Raw genomic sequence first — 12,212 nt, 5'->3', positions numbered from 1 at the left:
GATCACGAGCCGTGACTCGGCCGTTCTAGAAGGCGACGGCAGGAAAGGAAGAACGTGCCGCTCGTTTCCTTCGGGTTCATTGAATTCTCCCGAGTACCCCGGCTTGTGCCGGTACTCGCGCGGCGCAACGTCCTGGAAACGTGCCGTCACGCGAATCGATCGATCATCGATCACCCCCGATTCGATCCCGAAGAGCAAGGCTCGATGCTGCGCAGCTCCTTTTCTCATAACCCTTTCGAGACTACGGAGACAATGTTTTAATGTTGTGTATTGGTGTCACACGAGTTACAATACTTTCCATACATTTCCATATATTGCATATATTTCGCACAGCTCGTTTAATCTAAAGTTTCTGTTGCATAATAATAATAATTTAAATTTTATGTTGTGCAGAATATTTTGTTGAAACTGTATTAAAATTAAAAAATGCATTTTTTTAATCATTTCACATTTGTGCTCATTGAAATTTTAAATTAGGATCTTATAAAATTACGTAATATTGAGAACTGAAAATTTTTTATGAATTAAAAATTCAAAAATTGTAATGATTTAATTTCAAATGGATATTATATTTAATGAAATTATGATTTTATGGTACAAATTGTAACTTTAACTTTTTTCAATGTATTCAGAGTGAGGATCCACAGAGTTCATACATATTTATAACCCAAAACTGATTAGGAATCCCCGCACGAATGTCATTATTAGCCGTCAAATCAGTACTCACTTAAAATCAAATAAATCATCATTGAAACAATGCCGATCAATTGCGTGTAAAATATATATTGTCGACTAACAGTTTTAATGCGCAATAATTCAAATAGTTTGTTTGTATTATCTACCGATAGTACAATGTACGAACATGTATAATATTTAAACATTCTCATTACAAAAATATTAACTCGAAATTTACTGAAATGATTTGCAATTGCAAAAGTGTTCATAAATACGTGGTTCTAAAATATTTCAATTTGCATTTGCATACACGCTTCTCTTATGAATAAATCGAATGTGTGCTTATTGCTATTCGAGAAGCGTTTTTTGCAGAATGCAATTCAACACTTGCACGAATGTGGCTCATGATGAACGTTAAGTTCTTTGCGATTTCTATCATGTTGCAGAATGCCGTGGAATTCATTGCCTTAATTTAGACGTCGTTTCCATTAGCGGTGGCAATTCTCTCTCTCTCTCTCTCTCTCTCTCTCTCTCTCTCTCTCTCTCTCTTTTCTCTCTTTTTCTCTGGAATAGCTAGAGGCGCTAATTAGCTCTGCGATCCCAGAAAACTGCGAAAATCGCGCTCGCCCGCGAACAACTCGGTAACTCGTTTTGCCCAGTTCAACTCGATTCACACACGCGAAAAGTGTCGCAGGACGGACGTCGCGACGTATGCGCTTTTGTACGTCCGTATTCTCATTTGCGGTCGCGTGTGTGCGTTCGATTTAAATACTTGGCGGACCAATTAGAGGGGTTAATTCCTAAGTGATTTATGGCTGCGACCGAGGGAGAGGGAACTGACCTTAAACGTCGTCTCTAGGATCGTTACGCAATTGCCGACGGGCTTTATTTGTACAATCGTTAATCGACTAACACACGCGTGCACTTTACCCTCACCCTTCACGTGCCCTACACGACCTCGGAGGATATGTCAGAATATGCTGACTGCTTGGGTGCTTGTGTTCACTGCGGACAATGCTTTATATCCAAAATTTGATAAAGATAAAATAGAGTTAATTCTCATCGAAATTGTGGCAATTAAATTTAACAGCTTAGATTTATGTATTAAAAAATGGGTGATGAAAAATATAGCGACAATTATTATTTTAGTTGAGTGCGTCACATTATAAATATAATAAAACAAATATTGCTGTAATCGACATAAATAAACAATATCAATCTCTCTGCTATTATATTATTGTCGTCTCATTAATTCGACTAGTAGCGCTAATCAACTCGATCAGCTGGCCGTGGAATAACTTTTTTCTTTTCAAACAACTCTTGATTATGGCCGGCGGCGAAATATATTTCACAAAGTCGCGTCGATGAGTCGCCTCTTTCTTGGCAACTGCGACTTTCTGTCATTACTCCGTCTTGCATAACTTTACGAGGGGGGAGGTACTCAGCGTGTACTTGAAAATTCTCTCAAAGATAGCTTCGTATCGTTTTACAATCGCTCTCGCTGAGAGCGGGATCAACCGAGCGAGTCAAAAGACGACGGGGTTACCTGATCCTCTCGTCCGCGAGATCGAGCAGCTCGAGATGTAACGAAGCGGGGAGGTCGCGGCGGGTTAATATCGACCGGCTCGTTCTCTTCTCAGGCGGATCCAGGTGAATCTCTATCATTAATCTTCATCGCGATCCACGAATTCCGCGTCGGGAATGGCACGATGGTTCTCGCGGATTCAATGATCCCTAATTTTCGTTTTCGCAACAACAAACGGCGCATCTTTCTTTGCAAAATCCACTGCTTTGTATTCCCGATGTATAAGACGTTATTATTGACATAGACGTCTGTAGATTTTTATTCTTATTAATATGGTGTTCAAATTTTAATTTCAGAATGTTTACAGTAGATTATCATGTAAATCTTTTTGTTTTATATTAGCTCTCTTTCTTTCTCTTTTTTTCTTATTACATATACGTACTTTATAATATCAAGTTGACATGCAATTATTATTTGTGCCATAATTTTGTATGATTGAATTTTATATCATTTTAATGAAAATTTATTTTAACGTTTGACTTTGTTTATATATAACTTTTCATATTTTATCGACATATGTTTCTGATATTTTAATTAAAACAATTCTATTTTGAATTAGTTTTATTCCAATCGACAAAGTAACTTTGATCTCAAGCTCTCTTTTATCATATAATACTATATACGAATGCACATAGAAAGTGTATAATAGAGATTCAATATTTTCAAATGTTCAATGATTCCAGGAAAGCGCATTCGCGTTGTAATATACTAATTAAAACTCTCGTATATTAATGAAAGATTAACAGCAGTCAGTTCAAGTTCTTCCTATTCGTGTAAACTTTTCGACACGAACGTCTTTAATTTTGTATCCGATTGAGAGGGTAGAAAAGGTATACGCAGGATTTCCTCCTTCGCTCTCGTTCCATAACTTCACCGCGCGCAAACTTCTGAATTAAAGAGCGCGTGAGCAAAAGACGGTGTATCGATAACAGGTATTGGAAACAACTTCGGCTATCAGAGCGTCGTTTGCCAATTGAAAACTGTCGGCCGACAGAGTTATTGCAGTTTAAGGCAACGGCCATCTCGCCCTCCCCCCTCGCCCGGTGAATCACGATTAATGCGCCATTAAGAGAGATTGGAAATCCTTTCGGCTCCGGAGACTTTCGTCGCTCAATGGCACGGACGACGAAGTTCCCACAGGCGCTCGCGCCGTCCAGGATTTTGCATTCCATTTGCCGGGAAGGTTACCCTGGCTTCGCTTTCGTTCTCCCGAGGGTGCACTTGCTGCTAGCGAACCGGAGGTAAATCGCATTTGCATGAAGGCTTCTCTGGCTCTCCTCAGGTAGATTTCGACGACCTCCCGAGCTCTATATGACACCGCTCGTTGTTACGCCGAGAAAGTTACGACGTCCGTTTCGAAAAGGTACTCCACGACAAATTGCCGGTGCATCCTCGTGTACGCGAAAACACCGAGGATCCGGGCGCTTTGTTACTCCTGCGCGCGCTTGATAAATTCGTGTGAAATTTAATTAACGGGATTCTTTTCGAGTTTGCGAGCTTTGGAATTAACTTTTTTTTAATCGAAGAACTTATAAAATGAAATATATGCAAATATAAAATTTTTTATTTGTTTATGAAATATCTTTGTTCATTATGTATAGTTAGTTTTTTTTTTTCTTCTAAACACGATGAGAAGATTGGGATTTGGATGCGGGCAATAATACTGACGAAATCTACGTTTTCTGAAATTACGAGCGTTTAACTATTGCAACACGACGATTGGTAAAATTGTAAAACTGGACGGATCAAGACAGCATTCGCAACACAGATGCATTCCACTGTGTTTACCGTGAGATAGCCATTGTGCATTGCATTTTTACGAGAGGACTTATCGCGGATCGCGGCCGGGGCAAAAGAAGACAACTGGCTGTTTATGAGGAAGCGGAACACGCGCGCGTCCGGCCGGCGTTACGGCATTGAACTTGGTCCCGCGTCTGAAACTTTTTAATTTATTCATGCAACGCTTTCGGGGTCTGTTAACCCTTTGCGGTGATTACCACGCGCGAATACCTTCGCGCTGCTTGTTTTCCTGTTGGTATATCATTCAGCGCGCTGTATCAAGCAGAGTGTTCTTAAACGAGGACTTCGCAATGTTCAGAATTGGAGGAGAGGAAAAATCGCAATTTAGCCCTGGTAATATTTCAGGTGATTTTAACATCGGTCAATGAAATATTCGACCTCCCAAATTGCATTTCATTGGAGAATATGTTATACTGTTACACGCTTGATGAACCTTTATGCACAGTTATTATCTGCTCCTATAATTTAATTCCGAGAGCTAATAATGGAATATCACCATCAATCTTTTTGTTTTGTACGGATTAACTCTCTCTCTCTTTTTTTTTTCTCATACATATTTTATAGTACTAAATCAGCACGCAATTATATTGTGTTATTGTAACAATATACATTACTATTAATTAATTTTAAAGAATTATATTGTTTTACAATTATTATTGCAAGTTGCATATATATCATCGTTTTTTTTTTTTTTTTTATTTATACTCTTTAAAGATTAAGGGATTATTTGTTTTAATCGAAACATTGTTAATTTCTTCAATTTAGTATTTAACGTCACTTACACTCATATAGTTCTATTTTTTAATTTTTCTCTATCGCACTCCCGAATGATATACTCTTAGTGATGTACTGACATTCGGAAGGGATCGTCCCGCAGTAACATATCGTTGCGGCCGCTATTATTCGTGGGAAATTCAGGGCGCATAATCGCATTCTGCCTCCCTCATTTAACGAGCGGAAACATTATTAACGAGCGTATACTCGACTTTTTTTTTTTTTTTTTTACCTCTGTGCACCATCGCCACCATCGCCACTATCACCACCGCCACTATGCCGACGGCGGCTCTTCGTCGCTTCTTTTTTCCTCCCCCTTTTTCTGAAAGCTATTGTCTACACGGTCGTCGCGGTTTCTCAGCGACGTGGCGTGGGAAGGTTCGCAGGGCCTTAAAGTTCGCGCCGTTCAAGGTGAGGTATATGCACAGGCAAGCCGAGTCGCGCCACTCTAACCCAATTTATATACCGAAGAGCGTCATTATGAGTCCCGTAAAGCTGTATTTACATCAAAATCCAATGAACGTTTCCTCTTGCGAATTGATGAGTTCATAAAATTCCATTACGGTTGTCACCTGATGACTTTACCGCTACCTGATTATTCCACGGAGAATTCGTGAGCTGCAGAATAATCTTGCTCGAGAATTTCTTATCTGAAAGCCAGTTAGCTTGGCCTAGTTGTATAACAATTAAAATTAACTTATACGCAGTTGATATCGTTGATCCTAGAAGTATTATACTATCATTCGCGCAAAGTTACGCATTAACTTACATATAGATTATCGTTCCATGTAACTTTTGTGGAAAAAAAAGGATACCATAATCGGGATTATTTTTATCACGGGCGTATCTTGTAATAATAAATTAACGCATTTACTTTATAAATTATTTCCCATTTACTTGGTTGACTCTAGAAATAATTCGTCATAATTGCGTTACCAGGTTATCGTGCTCTGTTACGTCAAAACAAAGACCGCATTATAATTGCAAATTCATAAATCTAGATTTAAGAACTTATGATAGCGTAGGAACATATTCGTTAACGTTCGCACGGTGTACGTGAGCATAAGGAGGGCGCGCAACATGTCGAGTCCTAATTAAATAATTACCGAACGCAATTAATTCGCGGCCGTAACTAATTAGCATCCTTCCGTGGCGCGGTGCGAATAATAGTGCGCGCTTCAGTGGGGCAATGGGCCTCCTCCATTTCGCCCTGTCCCCCTCCCCCTTTTTTCTAATTACATTATTAATACATAGCTCGCGCAACAATCGGCATTTTGACGCACGTACTAATCGGTCGGCATTGTTTGCTCTCTCTGTTACAGCCGGAAGAACGCGATCATTCTCAGGACCCAGCTGTCCGTGAGGGTTCACACCATCATAGGTGAGTACCACCATCGTGGATTCTTGATTCAAATCTCGCGACAGGCTCCCACGATCCACTTGGATGGATCATCCGTGCCGACCGCGCGCGCTGATTCCTCGACCCTTAACTGGCAGCGTCGAGTCTCGTTCTAGTTACTCGGTCACTTGTTTCGGTTCACCGACGACGACGACCTTCTGCTAACTGTAACGCTGATGCTGTGAAGCATCGAGTTTTGGATGATTGCGGATGAGCCTGAATAAAGAGTTTTATGTATGAGCTTTAATCAACGACATTTAATTTCTAATCTCGTTTGATTAAAGCGTGAGCATGCTAATAGTTATATAAAGATTTTTAGAAATTAATTAATTTTTTGATTGCACAAGTAAATAATTAAAATCTTATTATTTAATCTGATACCAATTTGTTTGCGAAAAATTCGGTTGCAGTCAGATCTAGTTGTCGAGATTTTAAATTTATAAATTAATTATAAATTAATGTGGGAAGAAATAACGCATATTTATTTCTGAAAAAAAATAATTTTTTGTTACGGGATTCTTGAATCAAGTTTTTTAAAATGCTGTTTATTAGCTCGTATACATTTTTTAACTTCTTGCAAGTAATATATATGAATGATTTTTGCAATTATATATATTAATATAGATATTTTTATATCTCTCAATATCTCTGAAGTTAAATCACACTAATATTTCAGTGGTGAGGTCACTTGTTTCGGTTCACGGACAATAACGATCCAATAGCGAATTGTAATAGTGACAATGCGACCAATCGATGATTGTGGGTGAATAGTCACGCACATTTAATTATCATAGCTTCAAGGGATTCATATATATATGAACCATATATCATTAATATGAATAACTTGTACTGATTGCAATACTGACATTGTGTCCAATCAATGACATCTGATGTTTTTGGATGAATATTTATGGGTATTTAATTATGATACTTTAGAAAAGCATAATCATTGATACCTGCAAAAATTACAGATCTAAATTATAAAAATATATAAAATATATTTTATGCTTATAAAAGTTAAAGGTTGTCGAATTTTTAATTAATTTGAGATCAACATTTTCTTAAATCAAAATGTTGAAAGTTTTTGAATTGTGAATTTTAAAGAACATGTGTTTATGAAAGCAGGACATTCCTATTTTTCGTATGTGAAAAAAAATTGTTAAAGAAGCAAGTTTTTCATATTTTTATATATGTATATCATTTATGATAGTAATTTCTCAATATTTTAAAAAGAATTTTTCTGCAGAAGTGCAAGTAATTCTTTAATATTGCAAGATTTTGTAAAGAATTAAATGGTGCGAACGGTTATAGCAACAGCGAATAGCGAGTCTGTAATTAAATTCACAACACATCTAAGAAGCAAAATGCAAGTCTATCTTTTTAAATACACACCGCGACATAATTATATAATGTCGCAAACAATGAGCCCCGTTGCCTGTTGATAATTACCAAAGTAATGACTATGCTGTTGAGTGCAGAACGCTGTACCTGCGAAAATCAAGCTAATCCTTTATCGTGGCTCAGCAACCATCCATCACCGACTATGACAGACGGTACTTAATCACGCAATGTCGAATAAAAACTCCCTTCGTTCTATATTCTTTTTACTTGCGACGTTACAAAAATTGTAATTGGAATTATAAGTAGCGGCCACTACGCACATTTTTATTTACAGTCAAATGATTTCTACATGAAATATTTCAATATTTATGTTTGTTTCTGAGATAATCTTTATCGCAGTCATGTCTGATCACGAGTCGAAACGAGAAGAGTAATAAATTAACAATTAAATATGTGTACGATTACGCGCGTTTTATATGTTTGAAAAATTTATCTGTCTAATATAAAATTCTTTAGCATAAATGTGTGTTCAATTCTAAAGGATATATATGATATACTGTTACAACTTTTATAATGCCGTGGGAAATCAATGGGTGTGTGGGATGTCCAAATCTCTTCCTCCCATTGCACTGCATTTTCTCGTCGATTACTTCGTACGTCTTTCTCGGTGTAGTTGGACGACTAAACTGAAATATTACGAGAAAATTGAATCGCACAGCATGAAATTTCCTTGGAATTATTGTGTTCAGATTTTACGCAACTTGTGAAAAGCTGCTTTTTTATTCCGGTCGAATGCGTGTCTATTTTCTCTGGATGAAGGAACATTTTTATTTTATTTATTTACACGAATAAGTTATTAAGTCTGAAGATGTGATATTGTTTCAAAATTGAGCATATATTTTTTTGTTAATACTACGCCGTTGTTTTTGTTAGAGTTTTGTTTCTGTGAAATAAAATCGTTCGAGGGAGCTTATTTGACTTGCATAAACATCAATTTCTTGAAAACGAAAGAAGATATCCCCGCGAGTCATTTCGTTATGCAAATGTAAATTAGTTTCTGTTTCTGGATTCTTTCAGTTGTCAGTCATGCTTCTGGCAACGTTGCTATAATCGTTAACGTTGTACAACTACGCTGTACAACTAATTGTGAGTCAATCGTAGCAATTATACAAAACATCTAACAATTAGCGCACTTTTATTCAACTACAATTCTCTGACAAAACAATTTTGAAAACAGTCTTACACTTTTGATTAGTAAGAATAATCTATTAATATTTAAGCTAAAAATTTGCTTAAAATCCATTTGAAATTTTATCACTTCATCAAGTGTGAGATATGTTTGTATTAGATTTTTTTTAAATTTATTTATATTGAAGTGTGAATATTCAAAAAACTTGTTAAAGCGTGATTTTTAAACGGTCAATTTTTTTGTTTAGATTTTTTGGTGTCAAAACAAAAAGCTACAATAATTTTAAAATATTTGACAAGCGATTGGATTTAGATTTTTATATAAAATTTAACGATAAATCGAAATCTTGTCGAAGTGTTCTGTGGATGCTGAGTATCACGAAGAATAAAATTTGCAAGCGATTATGTGCGTCGGGTACACCTGCGGGCTCCGTGTCCTGGTTCATTGAACTTCGCAAAGATGGTGGAGGAGATAATCGAAGGTTCAGAATAAGTAAGAAAAAAAAAGAAGTTTGGAAAGGGCAGAGGGAGGAGCGGAAGTCGTAGTGGACTGTGCCGTTTTACATATTTTAACGGTTCTTCGCGTACCTCCGGCCCCCGCAAAGTTTGTCTCCCCTTTTTTCATTTTGCCCTTTCTTCTCTTCTTTCTCTTCTGCGACCCAACGTGGCTGTCTGTCGATTTTGCAAGATATACAATATAAATAGACGCTTCGCAAATCAATGTTTTATCAGATTTGTCAAAAAATCTTCTCTTAAAGAGAGAAGTGTTGAAATATCATTGTCGATATAACGACTGATAACAATGCACGATTGTATTGGTTAACAACGCAGTTTCATTCGAACAATAAAACCGGACGGACAATAAATGTGGGCGAAATGATAAACCATTTATATAAAACTCACGCTTGTTAAACATTAAAATAATAGATCATTATTTGGCTTGCATGAGACTCTTGTTGAAAACGTTTCTATTATTGCATCGTATCGGTCAATGTTAATCGCTTTTTAACTGCGCATCAACGCAGCCACGAAATTCCGCGGTGAATAATTCTGCGATTCTATTTCACTCGTGAACAGATCGTACAAATATTCCGCGGCTAGCCGCTTGGCCGGACGTATTGCATAGCACGCGAGGTGTGCCACGAGAGCACGTTTTTACGGATCACGCGACACGCGGACTCAGATTTCGCACATACCACGCAACTTGGCAATGGCAACTTGTTCAGTTGTCCTTGAAATGGGTTAAATATCTTATTGTTCCGTTATAAAAAAATTTGGTAATTTCCAAATTTTTAATATAATAGATCAATCTTTAGTTTATCCATCTCTGTCACAGATTGCGAGTCCATTTTGATGTTTATTTCCGCGAGTTTTATTTTTAATTGCATAAAGAAATAAAATTTTGTAATTTTTTGTCATATTTATGAGAAATATTGAACTCAAATTAAAAACTATTTGAGTATTTTTAATTATAATTTATTGTATATATTTTAATATAATATTGTGCTGAAAATTTGGAAAAAAACACGTTCTCTAATTGACTCTTATTTCACAACTAATAATCTGTAATTTTAGTATATTTTGCGGTATTTTTTTGACATTTCTCATTTAGTTTTTATTGTTCTCATATTAGAGTAATGTTATATGCCAATTGGCGTCGTCTATCAAATGAGTAATCGTGATAAAAATAGTAATATTCTGTTATTACGTCATACAAAATATGATGTATATATACATCTTTATTACATTACATTTTTTATTTGTTATACTTTTCTCAATTATTTATTGGTTCAATTAATTCAATTTGTCTAATTGATAAAAATTCTCTCTTTAAGCTTGGTTTAATTGGAACTAATTTAGATTACTACATGTTTCCACGAAATTGATTCTTTTGTGCTTGTAACATGAGACTTTTGCAAATATGTCTTTAATCCATTTTATAAATAAGCATATATCACGAACGTTTCGTAAGTAATGCGAACATATCAGCCCAAGATGCTGAGATTGACATTTGTATGTTGGAAGAAGCTCAGCGTCGATATTTGTAAACACATTTTAAAATCATACACGTAGAGAATATATTGAGTTTCTGTAACGCGTAACTCTCTGAATATCTCTCACCCGGAAATAGGTCAGTAGATTGTTTACGGTAGCACGTATAAAGTGCGCGAGCAGTCATTCAATGTTGAAACCCGAACATCGATCACGATGAAAATTAAGCGAAAGAGGGTCTACGAGCAACAATAGCGCATTACGACGGAGTCGGCAAAGTCGCCTAGCAACGAAAAGAAGATACAACGTGGGGACAGAGAGACGGAGAGACGAAAAGGGTCGGAGAGGGAGACGCGGGGACTTTTGCTTATATGGTCACTGATTACGGAGGGACCAAGGGCCCCAGGGCCTTGGGACCGCTATTCTTAGAAGACGCGTCGCTCGTTCTCTCTTCCATGCCGTCATTCTTCTTCTCAACTCCTTTGCCTACCCTGCAGCGAACTCCTAATTACCTTTGCTTGCATATCTCCCTTCTTTCTCCTTCTTGTTCGTTGTTTCCGTCGCTCCTTTCTCCTTCGACCGTCTTCCTCTGCATGCATTATGCATTTGAAGATCGCGTGATAACCGTGGATTATGCGGTCGCACCGAGCCTTCTTTTCCGCGAAAAAGATCGCGAATTGAGTTCGCCGCGAACCGTGACTCGGGTAGACGAAAAGGCGTGATTATGTAAAAAATCGCAAAAAAGATGCGACTGCGAGGATTATCTTTATGTTTAAACTATCGCCGAGCGTGCTAAACGCATAATGGTATGTAAAAATTAATCTCGAGATAGAAGATAAAATTTTTTGGTCGAAATTGATCGATTCTTAACAAAATTTAAAAAAATGTTATCCTAAAAGGAAATAGCGCACATTCGTGATAAAAAAAAAGAAATGATTGATGTGATCAATATTTTACACATCATGCGAATCTACATGTTACCAATATCGCATATTTATTTTTGAATTTCCGTATAGAAATGTAAAACCCGTGACAAATAAATTGTGCTTATCAATACAGCGTAGGCAAAAACTGTCTTTTGCATGTAACACATCGCACCGACATGTCCGACTTCCATCGATCGTATCGCCTTGTTTCCGATAAAATTGTTCATGGTGTATTGGCGTTTCCACGTTTTCACGCGATAACGCATTCCACTAGATTCGTTCCTTTTTCCGCCGTCGTGACGAACTTTCGCGAGAGAATCGAGAAATCCCGGCGCGGTCGGCAAATTGAATTTGCCATGCCGCACCGCTAGTGAAATGGAATTCAATTATTAGTAATACGGTGAGTCGTGAGCTATGATTGGAAAAGGATCGCGCGCTGGGTGCCGAAAGAAAAATAGACGCGGAGACGGGACGAGCGGCGGAGATTTCAACCGGGAATTCGGTGTGCAAAATTGATCGGACTTAATTACGA

The 12,212-nt window shown here is 37.2% G+C and overlaps 1 protein-coding gene across 5 annotated transcripts in view; it reads left to right on the top strand.

The window, feature by feature from the left end:
• The window catches only part of Fhos (Formin homology 2 domain containing), a 115,098-nt gene that overhangs the window by 71,399 nt on the left and 31,487 nt on the right, over positions 1 to 12,212 (top strand). For all 5 annotated transcript variants that reach the window (XM_067355838.1, XM_012373587.2, XM_067355839.1 and 2 more), the window contains one exon: positions 6,157 to 6,215. In XM_067355838.1, coding sequence (XP_067211939.1) covers positions 6,157 to 6,215 — 59 coding nt within the window. The remainder of the gene's footprint in view (positions 1 to 6,156; positions 6,216 to 12,212) is intronic.

The sequence above is a fragment of the Linepithema humile genome, chromosome 5 (assembly GCF_040581485.1).
Source record: "Linepithema humile isolate Giens D197 chromosome 5, Lhum_UNIL_v1.0, whole genome shotgun sequence".
NCBI lineage: Eukaryota > Metazoa > Arthropoda > Insecta > Hymenoptera > Formicidae > Linepithema > Linepithema humile.
Note: the sequence above shows the minus strand (reverse complement) of the source record. Positions and strands in the feature narration are given on the sequence as shown.